This window comes from Ciconia boyciana, chromosome 2 (assembly GCF_034638445.1).
Source record: "Ciconia boyciana chromosome 2, ASM3463844v1, whole genome shotgun sequence".
In the NCBI taxonomy this organism is placed as follows: Eukaryota; Metazoa; Chordata; class Aves; order Ciconiiformes; family Ciconiidae; genus Ciconia; species Ciconia boyciana.
Window position 1 is genome coordinate 58337092 of NC_132935.1, and position 25235 is coordinate 58362326.

General features: G+C 41.7%; 2 protein-coding genes across 6 annotated transcripts in view; one reads left to right on the forward strand and one right to left on the reverse strand.

Moving 5' to 3' along the window:
* Positions 1-17363, forward strand: part of GNAL (G protein subunit alpha L) — a 200308-nt gene extending 182945 nt beyond the window's left edge. For all 3 annotated transcript variants that reach the window (XM_072852761.1, XM_072852762.1, XM_072852763.1), the window contains 7 exons: positions 1689-1743; positions 4506-4579; positions 5478-5536; positions 5744-5864; positions 7138-7268; positions 9309-9376; positions 15655-17363. In XM_072852761.1, the coding sequence (XP_072708862.1) occupies positions 1689-1743; positions 4506-4579; positions 5478-5536; positions 5744-5864; positions 7138-7268; positions 9309-9376; positions 15655-15801 (655 nt within the window). In that variant the 3' untranslated portion in view covers positions 15802-17363. The remainder of the gene's footprint in view (positions 1-1688; positions 1744-4505; positions 4580-5477; positions 5537-5743; positions 5865-7137; positions 7269-9308; positions 9377-15654) is intronic.
* A 1898-nt stretch (positions 17364-19261) lies between these two features.
* MPPE1 (metallophosphoesterase 1) overlaps positions 19262-25235 on the reverse strand; it is a 31670-nt gene continuing 25696 nt past the window's right edge. For all 3 annotated transcript variants that reach the window (XM_072852765.1, XM_072852766.1, XM_072852764.1), the window contains exons 5-10: positions 25001-25081; positions 23022-23130; positions 22031-22102; positions 21797-21919; positions 20864-21004; positions 19262-19444 (exon numbers count right to left, since the gene is read on the reverse strand). In XM_072852765.1, coding sequence (XP_072708866.1) covers positions 19262-19444; positions 20864-21004; positions 21797-21919; positions 22031-22102; positions 23022-23130; positions 25001-25081 — 709 coding nt within the window. The remainder of the gene's footprint in view (positions 19445-20863; positions 21005-21796; positions 21920-22030; positions 22103-23021; positions 23131-25000; positions 25082-25235) is intronic.

Genomic DNA, 25235 nt, shown 5'->3' on the forward strand with positions numbered 1-25235 from the left:
CTGCCTTTTTTCATCTCATGTGCTGCAAGCGTGAGATGAGAGTTGTGTTAATGATAGGTGCGCCAGTTAAAAATACATCACTCTGCTCCGGTGCCTGCATTAACTGGGGGGGTAACTGGAGTTAAACTTTGCTTAATCAATATTCTCAAGGTGATGAAAATCATCTGACCAAAAGGTTCAGTCTGAATACAGCTGCTTTCTCATGGTAACTGTAGCTGACTATAAAGATGTACTTTTGTGTCTTTATATAAGTTTATGGTGGCTTTTGGCAGGGGAGGTTTTGTAAAAAGATGATTTTTCTTTAGATTTGTTCAATATAGTTTTGTTATCAGGCACCCATCGTGTTGCGCTAAACAGTGATTTTTTAAACAATATGCTTAGCCGTCAGACCTTGATCATCCAGAAAGGAAAGCTGGGTACTCTAACTGTAGGTACTGTATTTTGTTTCCCTGTTATAACAATAGACGTTCAAAAAGGAAAAATACTATAAGTAAATATATACCCAGTGTATTTTCTTTTCCTTTCCTTTCGTATCCGTGGGAAAGTGCTATGAGAATTACAAACAGGCTTTTAGGGGGGTATTTTTTCAACTGGTCAGTGTGTGTGACCCTTGTGTTAACAGTGAGTCACATTGTAAGTCAAGAGTTCACTGGTTTTTTTTTCTTTCCCACTGCAATTAAGTAGATTCCACATGCACACCCAAGTAAAATTGGGAAAAACTTGCCAGTTGATAAACAAATCTTGATAATATTGTAGCAGGATAAGTCAGCCAGTGGGATATTCACCGCCAAATACCAAATAACAGTGCAGAAATTCAAGAAAGCTTCTAAGTCATACAGGCAGTCCAGGGAAAATGAGCCAGCTGGGCTCACACAAAATCTAAGAAATGGGTAAAAGTGAGAGAGGAGAACCTGCCTACTTTAGCTATATATATAAAATCACATTTTTATGTCCTTAATACTGCCATTCTAACCTGTTCTAGGAAAGAATTAAAGCTTGAAAAGATTTTTTAAATAATTGGAGAATGTGGTTCCCCTCTTTTTTTCTGGTTGTCTTTTCTCTTGCCCTTCCCTGCAGTTGTAAGTTTTTGTTTCACCTTATGCATCTCACTGAGTTTTGGCGACATAAGGAGTCAGACTGGTTAACCTCCGCTTCATGTCAGTTTTGCTTTCCACTTCTTATGCTTTAGTTGCAGTGTTTGAGGGCAGCATGTCAGTCCAAAGCTACTTGTATATGTTAACCAGCATTTCTGATAACATTACTGAGACCATAATTAACATAACATTATGCCAGATTAGCATTATGCTAAAGCGAGGCAACCCTTCACCCCATTTTTTTTTAAACCCCAAAATCTTTTTTGTGTCTAAACAACCATATATGACACATGGTTAGTCTTAGTATTTTTTAGTGGACCTCACAAAATTATAACATTTAACTGCATTTGGACTGCTTGTGGGTACTGCATAACGGTAAGTGTAGAAGCACTGTATTGAAACAAAGCCTGGGTAAAAAGTTGTTTGGCTCAGAAAATGTAACCTCAATCAATGTAAGTAAATCATCGGGCTCATACCTTTACCATTAGACTAGTGTTTTACTTTGCAGCGGAAGTCTAGACCAGAAAAGGTAGTGAAAAGTGTTATACTAGACAGTATTTTACATATCTTAGTGCATGTTTATTTTTCTTCTAGCTTTTTAGAAAGAATTGACAGCGTCAGCATGGATGACTACACACCCACAGATCAGGTTAGTATAACTAATGGGGTAGGGTCTGAACCAAGACGCCCATTTGTATGAATTCTTTATGTAATTTATTTCAATCCCAACAGCAGCTGAAATAGGGCATACCACATAATATCAAAATACAGTCTAGCAGTTTAAGTAATGGATATTAAAGAAGAAGAGGCTTTTTGGTGGTGCAAGCTTGTCTTTTACTGTTATTATATGTAGGTCGGTGATTCCTATAATACATCTGTTATTTCTTCTTGCTTTCCATTCTGTGTCCCGCAAACAAAGCGAAGGGAACAGAAAACATAAGGGTAAAAGCCTACGGTTTCCCTCACCAGCCTTTGCTACACAGAAGCAGTGTTTTGTTTCAGTGGTGGAGGTGATGGAAACCCGGAGGGAGGCTTCCCATGTCCATCAGACGGGTCCTTCAGAGGCAGAAGCCTGCAATGAATCTAGTGTCCAAATTCAAGGGAGAGCACCACCAGCAGCAGCAGACCTTGTGGACTTCTCTGCAGGCATGCAGGCACCTTCTTTCCAGCCTGTGCCCATCTCCAGTGGGCAGGATAGTTTCTATTTAAGCCTTATTTGCAGGACAGTACACCTTTTTCCCAGATGTCCTGATACATCTTGATGGAGTGCTCTAATGACAAACGCATTCAGGAAAGTTAAGGCTGAAGTGGTGCAGCCTTGAAATAAGAAAGGGCTTCATTATGGTGCACGGCTTCGGCTGCCTTCCCTGAGCTCAGGCTGTGTGGTTTCCTTGGGCGGGATGTCTCTTTGGCAAACTTATTCTGAGGTTATTTTTCAGTGCTGGTATCCAAGTGTCATCGAGTAGTCTCAGACAGGATTGTGGGCCACATCATAAACTGCAAATACAGGTGGCAGAAGAGAATCCCTGCACCGGATAATTCAGTCTAACCATGCAAGGTGTATAACAGGTGGATGCCCTTAAAAAAATACAATTGCCAAATCTCATTGTGCAATCAGGGACTGAAATTCAGCGAAATGAAGTGACTTGCCAGAGATCACACAAGGAAGTATGTGAAGCAGAGCCTGTTCCTTCAGACCTAGTTCAGGTCTATAACCACAAGCCTGTCCAATTACTCTGACCATATCCTGCAATAGAAGGCAGTAAAAAGTAGTATGCATTGTATTATAAGGTGAAACTTGTATAGTCGACCCAATATAGGATCAATTATTAAAGCCCTCAAGACATTTTCAGACCAAAGCAGTAGCACTGGGATTTACTCCGTCTAGACCTCATGTTCTGATTTTAGCATCGATACCACTCAGCTGGAGAGAGAAGTCAATGAAGCAAAGCCTCATTTTTGCTTTCGTTATTTACGTTAGTGTTGGCCTGTTTGTTCCTGGGAGGCCTTTCTGTACCTGGAGCAGTCATTCACCTTTTCAAAATTTTTCCTGATATTTCCTTTGGGAAGAAATGCCCTGTGTCTCCAAAGATCAGAAGAGGTCTTTGGTATTTGGCAGGCAGAAAACTTTTGCTCTAGAGGGATTCTCTTTTGCTTTTGGGTTTTCATCCTGTTATGCTGTATCAGTTGTCCTGCTGAATTAACTGGTAAAAATCACTACTTTCCTTTTTTCCCTTGCTTTCTTTAATTTTTTTTTGCACCATCCCAAAACAATGACTGAGTCCAATAACACATAAATGTCAGCAAGTGACAGAAAATGACAGTAACATATAAAATAACTAAAAAAATTAAATAAGAGGCCTTTAGCTGAGTTCATGCAGCTCTCAAAGCAGCTGAGATTTGCCAGCTACCAGAGTACTTGAAGCAGTAGGTAGTAGGGTAGGGGGAAAAGGCAAGCTGTGCTTGGACTCTGCACCGCTGACTGCCTCCTTCTCTCCACGCTTTTGCAGCCGCTGCATGGCAAGGAAAGCTAAGCTAGACCGAGCGGCCCTTCCCTTGCCCCAGGAAGGGAGTGCTCCCTGGGCAGGCAGCCATGCCGAGAGGTGGCTGCTGAGGGGGGTTCATCCCCATCAGGCAGCCAGCAGCTTTCTCCGGCCTCCAATTTTGTTCTGCACCCACTGCCCAAGCCGCAGTGCTGGATAGTCAAGGTTGAAAATGCTGCTGGTGATGACAATGGCACACAGCGAGCTAGTTGCCTGAGGTATGCATCATAAATTGCTTTTGCCTACTTCCTTTGAGAATCTAGGAAATTATTATTTTTTTAATTATTTAAAGAATGTTATTTAAGTTGTAAAGTATTGCTAGTTTGAAAAATAAGAAAGAAATGCTAGATTTACGTACAACCTAAATTCTGTTCCCCTGTGCTCTGTAATAGAGCTTTAATTACTCAGTCACAAGCTATTATTTCGATAGGATTCCTGTCTCATTCAGTACAAAAGAGGGCAGAATTAAGGTTGCCTGGGCAACTGTAAATCTGGAGTTTTCTGATATTTGAATACTTGACTTTACAACATGAATAACATTTTTCTTAGTTTTATATAACTTCAGAATTCATTATCCACGTCACATACGAAATTGTATGACCATGAATAACAGGTTCCAGTGGGCAGTCAGGAGAATGTGTATAGGGTCTCCTGCTTTCTGAGTGTGCACAAACCAAATGCAGAGATGATGTTTGTGTATATCCACTGTCTCAGTATGGACAAATGCAGATTTACCAACAAGTCTGACTGAACTTTGATTAAATGGAACATTTAAGACTTTTCATGGAAAATAATATTCCATGCTTTTAAAAACAAAATGAGGTTAGAAAAAAACCTCGCTAATCAGCTTCTGTGTTCTCATTTCCAGGACCTATTAAGATGCAGAGTGTTGACATCAGGGATTTTTGAAACAAGATTTCAAGTAGATAAAGTAAATTTCCAGTAAGTCCATTAGTAATAATTTATGAATATCACACTAATTTTTAACAACTTAGTTCAGATGTCTGTGCTTATGTATGCTTGGTATAGTAAGTTTAGGGTGGGATTTGGTTTTTTTGTTTGTTGGTTTGTTTTTTTAGCTCTCTTTCCATAGGTCCTAGTGGAATTGCCTCATATTTTGCAAAAAGAGCTGATATTAGTTATGTGTATTAGTGATGCTCTATTGTGGGGTTGTCTGTGGCTGTTTATACTAACTGGTTCATTGGTATAGCACTGTAAACTCATAAAAGACTTTTGGGGATAAGATCTCACCGAAGTCAGTGGGAATCCTGCCACAAGTCAGACTTTGTACAGTGTGACAAGGAGAGTGAAATGCCTCCCTTCTTCCGGAGGGCTGCAAGCTCTGTGTTTGTCAAAGTTTTACGCTACATCTCTGTAAAACACCCGCCATTGGGCTGCCTCCACTCACCAGTTCTTGCCCAGAAAGGTGGCAGTGCTGACAGGGCAGAGCTGCCCCCATGTCCTCCTCCTTACAAAGTCACACTCTCCCCACCACCCTTCAAAATATGCTGAAACCTATCCTTGTTTATAGCACAGTAGGTCCAACCTTACATGCTACATGCGCTTCTGTGGGCTGGAAAGGCCAACGCTTGCCCTGGAAAAGAGTATATTTCTCATTTTATGGGTTCAGTAGCCTTCTCCTGGCAGAGCAGGGCAGGTGGAGCTGTGCAGCTCTCTGACATGCAGCGCAGCATCAGCAGATCTCTCTCGCCTTTGGGCGGTATTTTACTGCCACTGTCCTTGGGGCTGTCAGATTTTTAAACTGAACCCTCGTGCTGCATGCTTCATGTTTCTTTCCTAGTGCACATAAGTGATATAACATCCTATGGCTTTTTAACAGCATGTTTGATGTAGGTGGCCAGAGAGATGAGAGAAGAAAATGGATCCAATGCTTTAATGGTAAGTAAAAATATTCCACATTTTTATTTTGAACTTACTCTCTGAGGTGTGAGCAGCATATTCACACACAGTGTGTCACTAATACTGGAGTCCAGTCCGGGTATTTTTGGCAGTTCGGGGAGTAATGGCAGTGTTATCCCAAGGAGTATGTGCTGGGATAACAGAGATGTTCTTTTCTCTCTCCTTTCTTTCGTGTGCTCTGCCCAGATGTCACAGCTATCATCTTCGTTGTGGCTTGCAGCAGCTACAACATGGTAATAAGGGAAGACAATAACACAAACAGACTACGGGAATCCCTGGACCTTTTCAAAAGTATCTGGAATAATAGGTAAAACACCTCATTTCCCACCCACCCTCGCCAATTTAGCTACAGTTCAACTCCTTACAAAATAGGACTCCCCTTACTGTATGCTCAGATTGCTTATTCAGAAAATGTCCAGGTAGTGCCAGGTCGCAGGGTGCCGCTGCGGTGGGTACCCCTCCCCGGCAGGGGCCGTGGCACAGGGACAGTGCACACGGCATTTCACCGCTGCTGCCGAAATGATGCAGGGCGCGGGGACAGCTTGGAAAGGGCAAGCTCCCCGTTCCGGCTGCCACGAGGGGAGCAGGGGAGACCCCTTCCTGGCGTCACTGTGCTGCTTGGCCGAGACTAAAAGCATCCTCCAAATTATTTTGTCTCCTCCTCAAATGCAGCAGCAGGAGCAGCTAGCTGTTGGCGTTGCATTTGATTCACCGGCTGGTGCTGCACTCAATACCCGCGTGGGCAGCTGCTCTCGTAAGACTCGTCTCTGAAAGCACACAGTTCCTCTGCCTTGTGGGATGATATTTCAGATCTAATCTAATTGTAACAGCCATTAAATTGCCATTCTGCCACAATGCATGTAAATTTTAGATATGTAACCAAATAGCAATCTGAATGGGTTCCTGATAGAGAGTAAGTAAAAACAATACACAAAATAAGGTCATGAAGTTTTCAGCACATACCTATGAGGATGCTCTGCACTGAGAAGTGATTGAAGGTAGAGTGAGGGAAAATGTTAAGCACAAGTCCCAAAGGCACATCATCACAGTAATGGCTAGTTATTAATTGGGGAAGAAAAGAGATTATTTTCTTTTGATTCAACAGGTGTCATATAGGCCACCCTAAAAGACTGGATATCTGTGTGGATGAACAATAGTTAAGACAGAGCAGTCTGAGGGAAGGCAGCTTTCCAGCCTTTTTCTTTTGCTTCTGGAAAACCAAACAAAGTAGACAGTAATGTCTGGTTTTGGACTGCGGTGCTTTTAGGAAATGTCATCATTTTCCCAACTCAATATCAAAAGGATAATTTAGAAAACAATATTTGAAGACTGTTCCCTTCAGCAACGTCTACTGCAGTTTTTATAAATGTATTTACAGATCCTATAAATATACCCACCAGCACAGGTGCAACCCGATTGAAACAATAATTTAGGTCATCTTTTTTTTCTGTTGAAGCATGTTCCACACTACTTCACTCTCTGTCCACGCAGGGATAGCCAGTAAATTTTCTATTGAAGTGATATGTTTTCCTTGATTAACGTGTCAGAGATAACACAAACATTGGGTTTGTTTTTGACAGGTGGTTACGGACCATTTCTATCATTTTGTTCTTGAATAAACAGGACATGCTGGCTGAAAAAGTCTTGGCAGGGAAATCAAAAATCGAAGATTACTTTCCCGAATACGCTCATTATACTGTACCTGAGGATGGTAAGGTTTTTCGCCACGCGGGGATTGGACCTGCTGGCATAGCCCAGCCCATAGTTCCTCTCTCTGTCTCCATCTGTCTCTCACACACACACACAAGTTCACAAGCACACACGGTTCCTTAATGCAAGCTGTTGGTCAGGTAAGGAGCGTGCCAGCAGCACGTAGCTCAGAGGTGCCCAGCATGGGCAGGGTCTGAAGGGGCTCTGGGTGCTGGGGGCGGTGTGGGGGGGACTGTGGGGGGCTGGCTCCAGAGCGCCTGCCTTCCCCCGTTTTGGAGCAACCCACAGTCCCACGAAAGCAAAGCTGTTGGGCATGTCTCTCCCCTGCCAGATGCTTCTGCCTCGGCCTCCCACGGTGCTGAACTTTGTTAGGGATTCATTAGACTTATTTTGCAGCCATTCTGCATCCTCCAACACTGTAAACTTCAGCCTTTGCAAATACTGATGAGAAGCCCAGCAGATCAGCAAGGGAACTGTAATGGAGGAAAACCACATCAATAAAACCAAAAAGAGCTGTGACAGTGGAGTGATTAGCATGGGTTTGGTTTCTTATCATTTTGAGAAGTACAATGATTCCTGCACCACAATAACATGTTGCATAAGTAAACTCTGGTATTATGCCAGTTTTATACCAGGCAGAAGGCTTCCAAATATCTCAGGTCTGTGTATAGCCAAAGTGGTAAAACTTGCACTTTCTGACCACCAGCCTCTGCCTTACCCGAGTGATGCCCCTGGCGTAGTGCTTGCAGCCCCCTGTCGGAAAAGGCTTTCGTTCTCCACTAACCATCAACAACAGCCTAGGTTATAGAACTGAAGATTGTAATAAGCTATTTTCAGCTTTCATTCAGGTCTGGAATTTCAGGAGTGTGATGCTGAGTTTCAGGTGGAGAGGATAACTAAACTGTCTAAAATCTGAGTTAACCTGGCACCAGTTTTATAATGCTAAGAACTTTCAGAAGAAATCTTTTGTCACCATCACCCAAATTTCCCTCTCCCAAACATATACCACATATATACAGAGTTTGTCAGAATAAAGTAGCTTTTGGTGTTTCTCAGTGGGATTTCACAGCGGGTATCCAGAGTGATCCAGAATATTCACACATGAAGCAGCTCTCTATTTTTAACCTGTAGTTGTTCATTTATTCTTTAATTTCAGCTGACATTATTTAAGGACAGCAGCACTGAACTCTAAGATGCTGCTGATTGTGCTGCTGCTCGATGTTTACCTCTAGCACTATAGATAAGAGTAAAAAATATGTTTCCATATTCTGATAAATTCTGCTCTTTACCATATTATGTTTATAAGCATCTGATTTGGTATCTTAGATGAGGAGCAATCACACTGAAGGGAAATGAATAGGTTATCTCTTCACTGTATTGATTTTTACACTTACAGTAAATATAGTTATTACACAGCCTAGATAGAGATGACTTCATCTGCCAACAAACAGTTAGTACTGACCAATGAGTCTCCCGCTCAACAAGAATTTAATCTAAGGCCCCTTGATGGGCAGTATATCTAAGTATTCTGCTGACTTGGGGCCTGGAAATAAAATAGATATTTTAAAAGATCTTTTGATGCTATAATTTTTTTCAAGTGTAATCTTGGACTAACCATTTTTAAACCCAAATTCCTGCCTGCAGAAGCTTTACTCAAGAGATGCTGTTCTGCTGCAGAAACTGAACAGCTCAGCTGCTTTTTCTAGTCATATTTTCTGATAAAAGTTAAACCCTAACTCCCACTTGTTTTGTATCTATATGAACAAACTTGTGGATGTGAGTAAGCCTCTTTATGCTGTGACCAATGACATTGTTGCAACGATTTCAGCAATTTTCAGGTTCCTAAAATATGTTAAATGCATAGTCAGTTTTTACAGTACCCTTCTGTTTTAGAATTACCTATCAGGAATCTCCTGTGGATATTTAACATTTTAATTTCTGTATTGAAGGACTACTTCCTCCTTATTAAATCTTTTATTATGAAAAGTAGATGATTGTTTGCTTTTCATGTTTCTGATGTCATTTATTTTTAATTGAACAGCAACACCAGATGCAGGAGAAGACCCTAAAGTCACAAGAGCCAAGTTCTTCATCCGGGATGAGTTTTTAGTGAGTAATTTTGATCTTATGTGTGATTCTATCATAGGAAATACTGGCAGATGGCATAGTTTATTTAGGGAAAACTGATGGTTTTTTGCAGAAAGCTAGAAGGAGAGGAGAATGTCTGGCAATTCCCTAATTCTTTTCAGCTGCCCATCTTGCAGAACCTTCCCCAATGCTTGCACATTTTTATGCCCATGTTATATAAAGTCACCTGCCCTGCAGCGTGTCACACAGCAAGTAAGGGGTAGTGCTGAAAACAGTCGTGTGCCTGCCTGCTTGATTCCGGGTTCGGTGTGGGTGCCAGCAGCCCTCTCTCTGCACAGGGGGATAATGCTGAGCACTATTTCCATTGCCAGTTAGTGAGGTTTTCTGTGGTTGTCTTTACCTGTAAGATGCTACTGGCTGCTGCCTTGAATGTTTATTTTGTGTATCAGTCCAGTCCGTGTTTAAGCTAATAGGCTTTTTTTTTTTTAATCCTGCATTCCTCCAAGGCCTTTGGCAGTGGTCAGCTGGCAAGAGGGAATGAACAAAAAAGCAGATGTTATCCTTAAGTAAGATATCTGTTGTGCCAGTTAGGAGGTTTGCCTCAGCCTAGGACTGGTGTCATGGCCCTACTGAGGAATCATAATAAAGTTTCCTTGTCTGGTCACAGTTATTCTTGCAGGTTTCCTTAAGGTTTCCTCCAAAGCTGGAGCTGAAGAGGTGTTGTCTACATTTCACAGATATAAGCAGTTACCAGGCACACGATCACAGCCCAACACTGCTATTAGAAACAGAGGGCTTAATCCATAAGTGATACTTAATCCATAAGTGATAGGTGATACTATCACCTATGGCTTCACTCATATCGAGTCGTTCCCACAGTGCAAAGCAGTAATGGAGACCAGAGCCAAAGCTCATCCATCTTGCCCTACTGGTAGAAACTGTATGGGGGTGTTTGAGAGAACAAATTTAATAATTAGAATTAAGAATTTTAAAGTCATTATGCATTTACAAGTATTGTTAGGATTTACAGCTGTTGATGCAACAAGAAAGAAAGAAGCAATTAACTGTGTTCACACTTCAGGGATTTCCATTTGCCACCTTAACCTTCCGGATTCCGAGGAAAAATGTCACATTGCGCTGTGTTAACATAAGAGTTAGTGGAAAAAAAAAACACCTCAAGCCAAATCTCTCTTGTGGTAATGCTGAAATGCTGTGAAGCAGGTGACAATATCCAGCTTGGAAGGCGGGTCCAAGAGAACCAAATTTTGGGGAAACTGAGGTGAAACTCCCCACCTTTATCTATTTTATTTAAAAAAAACACGTCAAAGGCGAGGTCCTTACCTGCCATGACTCACGGGCATTACAGAAAGAGGCCACCTACGAAGCAGGTAGGGAGGGGAGGGGGCGTAGGCATTGCAACCACATAAAAATCCACCGTATGGCTGCGGAGGTCCTCTTCAGCCACGGGTGCTGGGGGCAGGAGAAGCATTTGGGCCCAGGCCAGCACCTGCCAGCCGCCGGGCAGTCCCCAGGGCTCGGGCGTGGGGCCGAAACGGGGCCAAAACAGCTTTGTCCCCTTTCCCCGCAACAGCCGCAAGCTTGGCAGGGAGCATCTCCTCCATAAGCAGTGTTCGTGTGTCTCTCTCCTGGGTTTGTGCTTGGTTTCTCAGCATAAAGAAACAGAGGGACGTAGTCATTTGAACAGTTGCTGTAAACTCTTGGGCTGTTTGAAATGAAAGTCTTGCAAGCGAGGTGTTTCTGCTCCCATAAATCGTCTGAACAGCCTGCATGTGCCCCAAGTAATGGAGGCCATGCCTGGGCCCAGCGGGGAGGGCAAGGTGAGTGAAGGCTGAGTAGAAACAGTGACTGCATTTCGTGGGGTCTGGCACAAAAGACTGAGGTTTTGGAGAGTGAGGGACAAAGGGGACAGGGGAAATAAGCTCAGCATACAGACTGGGGAGGGGTCTGATGTCCTTAGCCAGGTGCAAGGAAGAAAAGGTGTATATTTTCTACCTACAGCCTTCTTGGCTCTGCTTTATACATTTCTTTCCAAGTCTCTTCATTTATGACCTTTTCCTTGTCCCACTCTGTTAAATTTTCGACACGATTCAGAGAAATCTGTTTTTATTCTTTTATAAGCTTTATTGCGATTTTTATCACCGTAGCAGGTCTGCATAAGGCGTGGATATGTGTGAAAATCAGTACCATGGCGCCACACCCCTTTTAAAACTCTACCTGGCTGTAGGCACTGGTACTGGCAAATTTAAAGCATGTAATTCAAAGAATTTTAGAAGCAGGTTAAATATAAACACATTTCACAGAATCACAGAATTGTATAGGTTGGAAAAGACCTTTAAGATCATCAAGTCCAACCGTAAACCTAACACTACCAAGACCACCACTACACCATGTCCCTAAGCACCTCATCCAAACGTCTTTTAAATACCTCCAGGGATGGCGACTCAACCACTTCCCTGGGCAGCCTGTTCCAATGCTTGATAACCCTTTCAGTGAAGTAAAATTTCCTCATATCCAGTCTAAACCTCCCCTGGCACAACTTGAGGCCATTTCCTCTCATCCCATCACTTGTTACCTGGGAGAAGAGACCAACACCCACCTCTCTACAACCTCCTTTCAGGTAGTTGTAGAGAGCAATAAGGTCTCCCCTCAGCCTCCTTTTCTCCAGGCTAAACAACCCCAGTTCCCTCAGCCACTCCTCAGAAGACTTCTGCTCCGGACCCTTCACCAGCTTTGTTGCCCTTCTCTGGACACGCTCCAGCACCTCAATGTCCTTCTTGTAGTGGGGGGCCCAAAACTGAACACAGTATTCGAGGTGCGGCCTCACCAGTGCTGAGTACAGGGGCACAACCACTTCCCTAGTCCTGCTGGCCACACTATTTCTGATACAAGCCAGCATGCCGTTGGCTTTCTTGGCCACCTGGGCACGCTGCTGGCTCATATTCAGGTGGCTGTAAACCAACACTCCCAGGTCCTTTTCCACCAGGCAGCTTTCCAGCCACTCTTCCCCAAGCCTGTAGCATTGCATGGGGTTGTTGTGACCCAAGTACAGGACCCAGCACTTAGCCTTGTTGAACCCCATACAGTTGGCCTCGACCCATCGATCCAGCCTGTCCAGGTCCCTCTGTAGAGCCTTCCTACCCTCGATCAGATCAACATTCCCACACAACTTGGTGTTGTCTGCAACAACATTTCCAACAACTATTGCTACACGGTAGTAGATGAGTATTAGGAAGGCAAAATACATCGGCACCTGATTTCAGAATTGGTGTGGGGGCCTGTGGCCTCTGGGGGCTTGGGCGGCAGGCCTGGCTGCTTGGCACTGTTGGTTTTTAACAGGAGGAGCGGTGGCGAGGGCTGGCAGGACGCACGCCCGGCCGGTGCCCGTGCTGCAAGGCTGGGCTGCGGAGGGCATGTCCCATTCCTGGAAACGTATCTTGTAGGAGTCTATTTTCTTTGGCACAGGCATGTCCTTTCTCCTCCCAAGCTCTTCACAGAGGCAGCGTGCTCGTGCACTCCTTTAGGCTATTCCCCAGCCCCATTTTGGTGTTTTGTACACAGGGCTCTCCAGCTGCTGATGTTTTGTTTTGATACGTCCGCAGTGTATAGTTAACTCCTGTTAAAGCAGTGGCACGGCCCCTCTGGTCAGTGCTGGTTTTTAAAAATCTGAACCTTGGAGGTGGAGGAGCCACTGCTCAAACACACGAATGGCATGTTTGGCTCCTCACTGAAAACTATTGTCCTGACCCCCACAGTGTAAGCATGCCAGTATTAAATATTCCCGTTTGTGTTATAGGAAGGTAAATGTACTTTCATTGCTGTCCCAGGGGATATTTTTTTCCCCTCTGAACCGGTGCTAAATAACATGCTACTATTCAGAACTAGTTTTGAGCAGGGGTGAAAATATTGCATTTGTCCTAAAATGGGAGAACTACAGAGCTGTCAGGGGACAAAAAAAACTTAACATTTTGAAAATACATCCTTTGACATGCTTTATATGTAACCAGATATCGCCAGAACATTGTAGGCAGCTTACTACCATAGACGTTAGTGGAATCACTGCATGACAAACACAAGCGAGCACTTAGTTAAAGAACACTTATTTTACTGAAACACAAGAAAAAGATTGAACGTTGGGTCGGTAAGGTGCTGTGCTCTCTACTACGCACGTCTGGGTGGCCCTGAAAGCGTTTGTACATGGTCCTTCAGTGACAGCGTATAACATTTAGTCCTAGAAAGAGCACGTCAGACCGGGATTCTGATCCCCCTCTCGCATCCTTACGGTAAGTAACTGCTGTGTGCAGGCCATGCGGAGATGTTAATGTGCTTGTTAACAGCGTACTGAGACCATGCTGCTCAAAGGAAGTGCTCTGGAAGGGATGAGGGCAGGCGTGGCAATAGCAGCTGGAGGCTGCACGTGTAGATCTAGGTCTCAAACCATGCGGAGCAAAAGAGCCACAGATCCGTGTAAGAGGCCAGGGCCAAACTCCTCCAAGGTTTTCAAGTTAAGACTGACAAAGTGCAGCAGTAGTTGGAAGGCAGGCTGGACCGTCATTTGGGGGACAATTGTTTTTTTTCTCCAGGGAAAAAAAAACGTTTAGTAACTAACTGGTCTCTCCTTGCTGCATCTGAGTGGCAGCATTATACCACTGCTGTGCAGAACAGATCTGCAGGGGAAAAAAATGTAAAGCAGCTATTGTCTCAAAAATAGAACCTCTGTTGCACTTTTTACTTTTTTAACGTTAGTATCCTCGTGAATGTCCACGCACACCACTGTCTTTTCAGCCCTTGGGTTCCTAAGGGACTGATTTCCCCCAAACTTTACAAGACAACACTCCCCAACCCTTTCTGGGAGATTTGGAGGCCTGTAGCCTGCAGGCAGACAAATACAATCTACATTTTAATTTAGTTTCAGCATCTTGCCACCATTGCAGTAATTTCTAAACCTTTTTTTTTTCCCTCGTTTCATTATTGTTTAGTGTACTTCATGCTTTAAATATGGTCTGAACAACTTATCAATTGACTACGTTATTAATATTTTTCGTGAGGGAAATCCTTGAACTAGGTATTGAGTGTAGCTTAGTAAGAAGACAGTAATTTTTAGTATACATTTGGAAGCCCCCTATTTAATTAGTGTTGAATATCTAATGTTACCTAAGCTGCCTGCAAAAATCTGCAATTTCTTGTTGATCTAGTTACGTAAATCAGGGCTTCTAAATGTCTATAGTTTTGCATATCTGTAGCTGTAGGTATTTAAAAGGTCAATCCCACATGGAAAATAAATCACTGTATTAAAAACATACAGTGTAGCCAGAGAGATAAAACACTTTTGTTGTTTAGCCATTATAATTTGTAATAAAATTTGGAAAAGATTTATAAAAATTATTATCCCAAGAATTGACCTTCTGCTTTCATGACATTCCGTATATATTCTTCAAGATGATCTAGAAAGGATTTATATTTATCAGTCCTGTAGTAGCACAGAACAAAATTATTATTTTTTAAAATATTTTTTTAGATTCTGGGAAATTTTAGCAAGATAACAACTGGTGAAGTGATGCTGGAGCTTAAGTTAGCAACCTAAAAAGTTGTGCAGTGGCCTTGCAAAAACTTAATTCTGTGTGGCCTGATGCTTACTGGATTTGTGTATGTTTTATTATTCTATGGGAACCCGTCCACTACAGCGATAATTGCACCATGTTCTAGTCTCAGTAATGATATCAAGTCTTCAGCCGGCTTGTTAGGTGCACTTAGTAAAGGTAACTTCAGGGGCCTTCAGCGTCAAGAAGCAGTAGGGTGCTCTTCTCTGCCGCTACTACCTTCACAACTGGGAGGTTTTCAGTTTTGTGTTGCTGATTTAAAACAAGAGTTCAAAAATTTGCCACATGATGGCACCAAAAAAGAGAAAAAAAAAAAAAAATTCCTGGGACAGTTGTGTGGCAGACTGCAGTGCTGTCAGCAGCACAGGTGAGCTGCACAGTGATGTGCAAATGATAATAGCTCGTGCAAATGATGGTAGCGTCAGTGGCTCTTGCAAAGTAGTAATATACTGACCCCCCCCATAATATTAGCCATAACTCTTATTTTTTTAATCTTTGTTTGAAATTTGTGATTCATGTTGGACTAGGCCACAGACCTTCCTTCTTTTTATTTATTTATTTCAATGATCTCTACACAGAATTTCCCAGGTTTGTTGGTACTCCGTAAGTCTATAGACTGCTGAGATGTGAAACTTCTCGTGGCACAGCGCCTGATCCTTCTTTTCCTCACTCTTTCCACAGAGGATAAGTACGGCAAGCGGAGATGGCAGGCATTACTGCTACCCACACTTTACATGTGCAGTGGACACAGAAAATATCCGCAGAGTGTTCAACGACTGTCGAGACATCATTCAAAGGATGCATCTCCGCCAGTATGAACTCTTGTGAGGGGGATCACCGTGGAACCTGTGGTTTTAAATTCTTTGCTCCTTACTCTTTCTCTTGATACTACCCCACACAGGGTGGAAGAATATACTATAGAAATGTCGGTCTCCTCACTTTGTTTACTTTAATTATTTAACCTTAAAGCTGATTTGAAGCAAGTTTGGGTTGTTTTTCCTTCATGCTTTTTGGGACTATTTTTGTGCTTTATTTTGACATGCCACTTCTTCGTCATTCCACTAAGCCCTTCGGCTACCTCTGTTCCCTTAGGTTTTGTTTTTTTATCTGAACGTGACCTGCTAAATTTTTTCCAGCAGGTTAACTAACATCAGTTCAAACTGGTATGTCAGCTGGATGACACTAGTCATACCTATCCCTCTGTGTGGGTTTCCTTTTTAACATGACATTGAAGAGTACTTGATGGGTGAAAAAAAGATTAATGCACTTTGTATCAGGTTATTAAATACTGTTGAGGAAGTAGACACACAATGTAGCAGCACCACAATATTTATTACTCTGTCACAGTTTTTAGCATTTCTGAGTTGCAGGTCAACTGATAAAGTGACCTCCTCTTTTAAGCCGTTACTGGCACAGGAAGTAGAGTAGATAATGAGAGGAATAGTGAAGACAAAGCAATTTTTCTGGGGTTTTGGAGCTAAGCGTCTCTGCACACCTCAGGCATTTGAATTACAGCTACTTTTCAGCCTGTTGCATCTAGGCAGAAAATTTACCACCCTCACTTACGTTATTTGTGCTGTCCACAAATGATCCTTTTAGTTCAGATCATTCTTGGACAACAGTCCTCTCCCTATATATTTTTTTTTGTTTTACTGCTGGTTTATTATATTGTACAGACTGTAAAATGTAATATTATTTTGTACAACTTTATTGAAGAAAAATACTTGTAGAAGATCTTTGTGCCTTGATTATGGCTGTACCTGTAAAATGAGCTAAGATGTAAGTATGTTTTTGATTGCGCTGTACAGCTTGATGTCAACCTTACCTGCAGCAGTGACTGGAGGTAAGAACTTTATCTGTAGAGTTTAGGGGTTTTTTTCTGGTTTATATAAAAATGCTCTTTAGTATAAAAATTATAAATTATGCAAATTAACCACTTACCTTTCCAAGTAAGGTATTACAGTCACCGGATGTTGCAGCAAACATGCCTTTCTCTTTTGAAGTCTCAGCTTTAAAACATTGGAATTCATTCAAGTGTCCAAATTGCAACCTGGTGTTGTTTTAATGGGAACCAAGGATTATTTTTTTTTCCTTTATATTCAGAAAATATGTTTGGTAATTCTTTGGTCATTCATAGAACTTCACAATTGCACAGACCGATTGTGAATGTGTAAAGCACCATTATATAGAGCTCTTCAATCTTTGTACCAACAGCGGCTTTCATTGTGCAAGTAAATAGCGAGAAAGAAGAAAAAAAAAAAAAGGTGTATAAACCCTTGTGTCTGGCCTAAGAGAATTACAAGATGACATTTTTATTTCTCTTTTAATAAAGAGACACATTAGAAAATTGTTTTATTTTAAATATTGTAGAATCAAAATGTGTGAATATTTCTCAAACTTGAATAATTTATGCAAATGACATTCTCAAAACAAGTTGTGGTACAGTACAATATATAAAAAGCAAGAATTGCTGTAGCAATAAGGCATGTCCTTTTTAGTAACTATAACACTGCTTTATATTTTATACATAGGTGTTTTATGTCTGTGACTATATACTTTTCCTGTGTCCAAGATAACCTGTACAAATGTCTAAAATTACAGTTGCAATAACAGAAACCTAGAGAAGTGTTAGACTACATTACTTTATTAGAGTGTTTTAATCACACTTTGGACCATTCCCCCCACTTCATTTTAAATTTAGGGAGAGATAAAGAGCTAACACATTCCCCACATTGGCATATAAATCAGCAGGTTTGATTAACTTTTTACTGTAAGCACCCTTATTAGTTATAAACCCCAATCAGTCCTCTTTTTAAATTCAGACTACAGACCAATTGAGAACTTGTTTCTATTTGACAATAAACGATCCCATTTTAGATACTATAATATGACCATTTCCTCTTCCCAGAAATGTGTATACTTTGATATCTGTATGTTCAATTTAGTCATCAGATATTTCCCAGAAAGTGAAAGGCGGGGTGGAATAAGCTAATAATAAACAAAATTCCCAAATGCAAAGATTCTCTCGCTTCCCATGCCAAAGAAAGTAATAGAGCGAATAACAAAAGATAGTCTTTTCTTTAAAAACAGCCCCCAGCCCAGGAGTTCGGGCTAGAGCTCCCAGCCTCTGCAGGAATGTCAGCAGGAAAACTGGTCCTGGTGTGAAATAGTCCCTCTGGTTTTTCTGGGGCGGGTGGGGAGAAGCAGTAGCGTTGTCGCCTCTTCCCTCATACACAGCACATGAAGACGCCAAGCTCAGATTTTACATTCTCCGCACTGCCCTCCAGGCAGGGGCCTGTGGCCCAGCTATGCAGTGCGCTGCAGTGCGGCTGGTGGCCTCTGCCTCCCCCTGGAAGAGCTAGTGCAGTTCAAAACGTGACTCTACAATCAGTTAACAGAACTTGGCGGCCCTGCAGGAATCTAAAGTAACACACATTCCTATCCCTATCTGTCTGTAGACTGAGGGCCAAGGCATAGGATAATGTTACTGCAGCTGTATTTGACCTTCCTTCTTGCAGAAGATCAGCAACTGGAGGGCCCCTCACCACACAGATCTCTGGGATGCAATAGGGCCCTCTTTTTTTAAGCTCATCATAGCACATCTTTTTAAAAATAGCAGCTTGAGGTGTCACCCGAATTTTTTTTTTAAGCAGGTTTCAAGTGCGTATCAGCAAACTGGATCCACGAGCTTCTTCCCGTTGTTGTCTGGTAGACGATAACTGCAAATTGTAGTCAGCTAACAATTTAATGTGTCAGGAACTGGAAGATTTCTTGTCCCAAACCACAGTCCCTTACATATGACATCCTAAAAAGGTTACGGAAATCCGCATCTCTCAGTGCTGATGTATCTAGTTTCTGCCTGACCCTAACAAACAGAAGTATGACATTAGAAGGGCCATGCAGCAATAAAACAGAGAAACGTTTCCAGTTTGCAGGACTGAGCCTCCACCAGGGTAAGACACTAGTGCAGATAAGTGATGAGGCTATAGGATTTACATAATGTACAGTTACGCTTTTAATATACATATTTGATACAAAAATTATAGCAGGAAAAGGACTCATTTGATTGTAGAATACAGTATTTTTGTACAGCATGAAACGTTCATTTCAGTTAATTATTTATCCTGTAGTAGTCATATCAGCTGTATAGGACTTCTATGGTATGTGTAAATGCAACCTGCCTTCAGACTAGCAATCAAATTAGGTCCTTTGCTGGCATGAATATAGTCTGATGTTTGACTGTTCTCAGCTTTGGTATTTCAGTGACTGAATGCAGATGTCTGGCTCTTCATACTGCTTTATGCTTACTGATTAAACGCTGAGCAAAATAAAATGGTGGCGTGAGAAGCTGAAAATGAGCTAGTATCAGGATTACAAGCAGAGCACCTGCTGCACAGTATATAGTAAAGACTCTGCTCTCATACGGAAGGAAGCATTTTTGGAGGGAGAAGTCAGCTGGTGTTATGCTGCCCTGGAAAAGAAATGAAGACTGTCACTTTGCTGTTATAGTGGGTTCTGAATCAGGAATAACACCACGGCTGTCAGATCTCCGAGTTCTAAATTCTGTGTTGGGTGGCAAGGGTTGGGGCCAGTTTCCTAGTACCAGTGCCTTCTCCAGGGGGCTGAAGAGTCCGTACCTTGCAGTGCTGGGCACTAACTGGAATATTCACCAGGCCAACATTAGCCCAGAGGCCAATCTTCCCTATATTCCATCTAGCGTAAATAGAGAGCTGGGCTCCTCATCTGATCTGCCTTCAAGAGAAGCCTAACTTTAGCTGCTGTAAATCCACCTGGAAGGAGCCTTCCCAGGCTAAAGTTAGGTTTTGTGAATGTGCCCCTTCCTCCCCCCCAAGTCCTCCTCCTACCCAGTACATGCTGCAAAAAACACGTTGGCTAATCCAAATTACGAACGTGAACTTCAACAACAAAGAACTTCATTGGGTTTTGGCTTGACTTTGCAGTTCAAATTAAAGTTTACAACGGACCGAGGCCGAGTTAAAACAGTAGCGAAGACGATGCAACTTTCATTAGCCAACCTCTTGTTTTGCAGTGAAGATGCACTGTCTGGCGTGTGCAGAGAGCGTGTGTAGTTTGAAGGCAGCTACTCTCAGGAATATGGAATAAACAGAACTACTTTCAACAAGAAATACTAACCGTTGCAGAAAATGGATTTACAAGTTTGGGGTTATCTGTGTATTGAGCAGCCTAAACTCAACAGCAGTAAACATACACAAAAGATTTCCCCCCCAAGGCACAGGCTACTCTGTAAACAGATTGTAGGTTTTGCTTCTTACTCCAAGTTTCTAGGAGTTCTGTTTTATTTTTGAACTGGGAAACTAATTGATTTACCTCTAAGGATATACTAAGCACTGGAACTGCCTGCGAGAGCATAACCAACACACTGTATAAATGTGAATTGGAAATGAGGAGGCAGACTATTGGCGTGTGACAAATGTTTTCACTGTGTGAAGTGGTTAATGCACAAGTTTGAAAACCACGATCACCATGCAAGAGTTTGAGGTGGATACGGTCTTGTTTTCATAGTTGGTAAATCAACCAAGCCAAACTAGTCTTTCTACTGTTCAGTGCACAATACTGATTATTTTTACAAGTCAATAGTTTACAATGCACCCTCTTTATAAGAAAATGTTAGATGCTTGTACCCAGATACTAATTAGACCTTTAACAGCATTGCTTTGTACCACACGGAACATGTGGCTCCCACAGATGTACTTTATAAAGTGGATGCAGTGTACTGAGTGGGTTGGGTGGGTAGGCAACTTTTTTATTTTTCGTTTTTACAGGTAGAATCAGTTTTAAAATATAGCTGACTGCCATGTTGATTTATTTATGAAAGTTATCTGACAAAAATAAAAAAATTAAAACTTACCATGATGAAACTAGGATTGTTTCTATTCCTCCAACTGAATGACGGGACGCTGATTTCTGGGATTTTCCCAGCATGCAGCACTTCACAAGCACTATGCGTATGCCCACTGAGAATCAAACGGGGATGAAACCACCATATCAGCTAGAACACAAAATGGTAAAGCACAGAAATTAAGTCTTAACTAAAAAGAAATTGAGCTTAAACCCCTTTTTTTTTTCTTCTAACAGCATGAAATGATGGCAATTCTAATATTCTCACAAAGTGGTTTGTGTAAACGTCTGTTTTCCAATAAGACATGTTGATACTGTAATATTAATCATACCCATTTGGCCCTCATCCTAAATACTGGACTTTTTTTTTGGCCATACAGGTCAGAAAAACAAAGGCAATAGCATGCTGTTGACATCCCAAATAGAAAAACCTTGGCTTATTAAAGCAATGCTTTTTTCTTGGCTAAGGGAGAATCTTGTACTGCCAACCTTGAGTGAAGACATTTATGCAGAAGGAAACATTAGACCATTAGATTTTTAGGGAATACTTTGACTTTACATTTTCTTGTAGTTACTAGTTCAGCAAAAGCAGTACTTTCCAAGTGTTGGAAAATAGTGGCTTTCTACTAGGTTTGCCAATAATCTACACAGTACGTAGAGTACAAAATGCTAAACTGGAGGTAACAGCACTGCAGCAGACTTAAGAGCACCAGGACTTATGGCCTCTACCTGGGAAGCCCAGCGGAATCAAGGCCACGATCGCGATGATCCTCAGGGGAGCAGCTCTAACAAGGAGCCTCTCAAAGGCCTCATTACAGCGGGAGCAGCTGCGGTCTGTCTCAGCTAACATCCTTTCCAAAGTTTTTTAATGTAATGTATATATCCACACTCATGTCCCCCTCCCAACCCACCCACCGATACTCAAGCTCCTAATATATCAAACCTTTTGCGATGCTTCTTGAGACAGTACATCATACTTTTCTTTAAATGGGATGTTCTTCTCCCCTGGAGGAGCAGAATCTTCTCCGCTGCATTCAGCATCACTTTTCCGATAGAGAGGGTAATGCTGGGAGACATCCAAAGCAAGGATCAGTTGTTAACGACCCAGCCTTTCTGGAACAGTAATAAATACACTAAAAACATGTCAACGTGTTGCCTCACCCCACCTCTAACACACCTGTAAAAGGATGGGTTCGGAAGCCGGAAGCTTTTCCACATCACTGCACCTTTTGTTGGAATGATTCGGCTTCTGTGAATAAAATCAATCCATACATACTGTCTTCACCTATGGGTTCCATAGGGGTGGGAAGGGAATTAAACGATAGCTAGGTTTTGAGGGGTTGGGCTCTTTTTGTTGTTTTGTTTTTTGCAAAAAGCAGTATCAGCTCAGAGTACAGCATTTAAAGACTGTCCAGTGTTTAAGAACCTCTACTGTGGATGGAAGGGGAAATGCTTTCATTTCCCTCTCTGTATATGCTGCAAATATGGGTGCACTCTCTCTGAATGCAGAAAGCAACAGCAGAATCTCACTGCACAAACAAGGCAAAAGAGATTTAGGGCAGCCCGAGAGAGAGAGCAGTTAGAGTCCAGCGATTTTGCCACTGGGAGCTGGTTTCCTGATTGACTGTCAACCCAGTCAATTCGGCTGCCTACCATGTGCCCAGTCGGCCTGTGAAAGACAGAAGAGGAATGAAATGCAAGAAGCAATTGGGTTTGATTAAAAAATACTACAATTAAAACATTACTAGGCTATCAAGACAGGACTCCAGTAGAATCAGAAAACTAAAAGAATAGGCTAGCTTGAAGGATATAAACCAGAGCAATATGCATGAATATAAATGCAGGGATTATTATGTATCTTAAGTCAAAGGGAGGGTTACAGAACTTCTGCCATTCCTTGGAACAGAGGAAATGACACCCTCTGTTTCTTGGCAGCACTGACAAGGAAGTTAACACCATTAACACAGAGCAACACAGTTAATAGTTAAGTAGAAATGGTAAGAGGCAAATGAGGAGAAGAAAGATTTGCTAACAAGTTGCAATATGAATTGGAAGCAGATTTCTTTTCAGGAGAGTCGTAGTTATATCCTGACTATTGCTGCAGTATCGGTATTCCCATTGCAGCAGCCGAGCTGCTGGCTATAATCCAATCTTTAATAAATTCTTACCTGCTGGGAGCAATTCAGTTTGTGAGAAAGCGCCACGAGCTTTGCCTCTGAAGTACGGCAGACAGCACAGCCATCACCCTCCATGGCTACGCTGTTCACTATGACAAAGCTGGAAAATACCAGGGAGCAGGCAAAGAGAAGGGAGGTGGGGAGGACAGGAAAGCATTTGCTATTCATGCACATGTGTGGGATAAACTTCATTTTATAAGATGCAAGTGTTCCAAAGTTGTACACAGCTCAGCAAAACAGCAGAAGGTAACAGCTTCCAAAACCACGTGCTATAAATCTTGAGTATCCGTACTGTAGCTGTTTCTCTACCTGGTAGGCTGCTTTATAATCAGTTGTTAATTAGGTTGCACAATACCCTGTATGCTACACTTCATGTTTACACATCAAGATTTTTTTTTAATATTGTAACGGATATTTAAGTAGTATTCTAGTGGAATATTAGAAGCCCACTAAGCTGAATTCTGAGGGAAAGGAGAATTTGCTTCTCTCCCCACACACATTTTAGACCTCAGAGACATTATTTTAGACATTCAATTTTTTCAGAACAACTGAAAAGCAAAACAGCACCGCATTTGGCTGGCTACCCCGAACAAACTTAGTTTCGTACTTTGCAGTCTCTCACACAGAAAACAGGATTTTATTTGTAACAGAAAAAGATTTCCCTGTAGATTTCAAATGAACTTTGAACTTCTGCCACAAGTGTCATACCTGTTTAGTCACTCATTCAGGACTCAGGAGATATATTCCCAGTTCAATTCAGTACGTTTTACAGACATAAATGAGGTGAATGCTTCCACTTAAGAGATACTGGTCAAAACCACAAAAAATTGAATTCTCTTTTATCAAATTAAGTTGCTTTTATACCATAGATTTGTTATATAATAGTTTATCCGGGAACGTTTCATTAATAATGCAGCTCATTTCAGTTAATGAATATGATATGAGACATACAATCTGCAGCTGCATGCAAAAATTCTGCTGTGCCATTTTATCAAAGGGGACATGGAGACATTCCTTAATAGTTATTTAAAACAGCTGAAATACATATCTAGAGGACCCCAAATCTGCATGATGAACAACAGCATTCATGAAGCTGAGAGATCTTCCTAAAACAGACACACCATTTTTAGACCTGCTCAGAATATTTTTAATGTTTGCTTAATTATAGGAACCAGTGTAAACCTGTAGGTTTTGAATTTTACTTTTGCATGAGTGATTATAACCTGATGGCATACATGCCAAATGCAGAGTGACAATGCGTCTTTGCTTCATGTACCTGAGGTTTAAAGACAAATGCCTTTCCACAAACCCGCTACTGCTTTCCCTCATCAGGTTCCTGCATGGTATCTAAAGGTAACAAAAGGGCACACGGCAGACAACTGCAGCCACAGATGCAAACTGGGAGAACAAGCTCTGTAACAAGGTCTACTCTAAGCCAAAACCAGCTTGTGCATTATTACCCCACCCTGTGGAAAAACGATGGACAAGCAACTGCTATGTTCCCAAATTCCTCAAACAAGAGCTAAGTTCTGCAGACTAAAGCAGTTATTAAAATTAATGAAACTCTTAACTTGTAAGCACAGAGGGGGTTTGTGCTTCTTTACTGAATCCTATTCTTCTGTTATGTTTACAGCCATGGGTCATTACCAGCTGCAAGGAAGTAAAAAGGCAAACCAGAGAATTTGATTCTGACTTCAGGGTACTTTTCCATTTAAAAGGAAATTGTTACAATTCACCTAGCTCAAAGTACAGCTTCCACTCCACATCAAACTCCAGGTTTGTACAAAGTGTTTGATGTTTAACATATCACAAGCTGGATACAAAGTTTAAAAAAAAAAATAGGCTCCAAGTTAAACATTCCAATACTATTTCATTAGAAATATCACTTTCAGTTCTCAGTTTTCATCACTCGGGTCTGCTAGCTCAGTAATCACTACTTTAACCATTGAAAAAAAATTAAATATACTCACTTTATTCCTTTTCGAGTTATTAGCTTTCCTGAAGTAAAGTTGAAAACCTTTTCAAATCGATTTACCTTGTAAGTAGTCATTCTGTGTCACAGAGCAAAAAGACAACTGAGGTAAGAAATTGGCATTGTAAATCATCTGACACAGTTGCTTTACAGTTTGTAGACCATTTGTGGAGCTCGCTGCTCCATTATCTAGATCACACATTCATTCAGCAAACTCAGGTGAATGCTCTGAC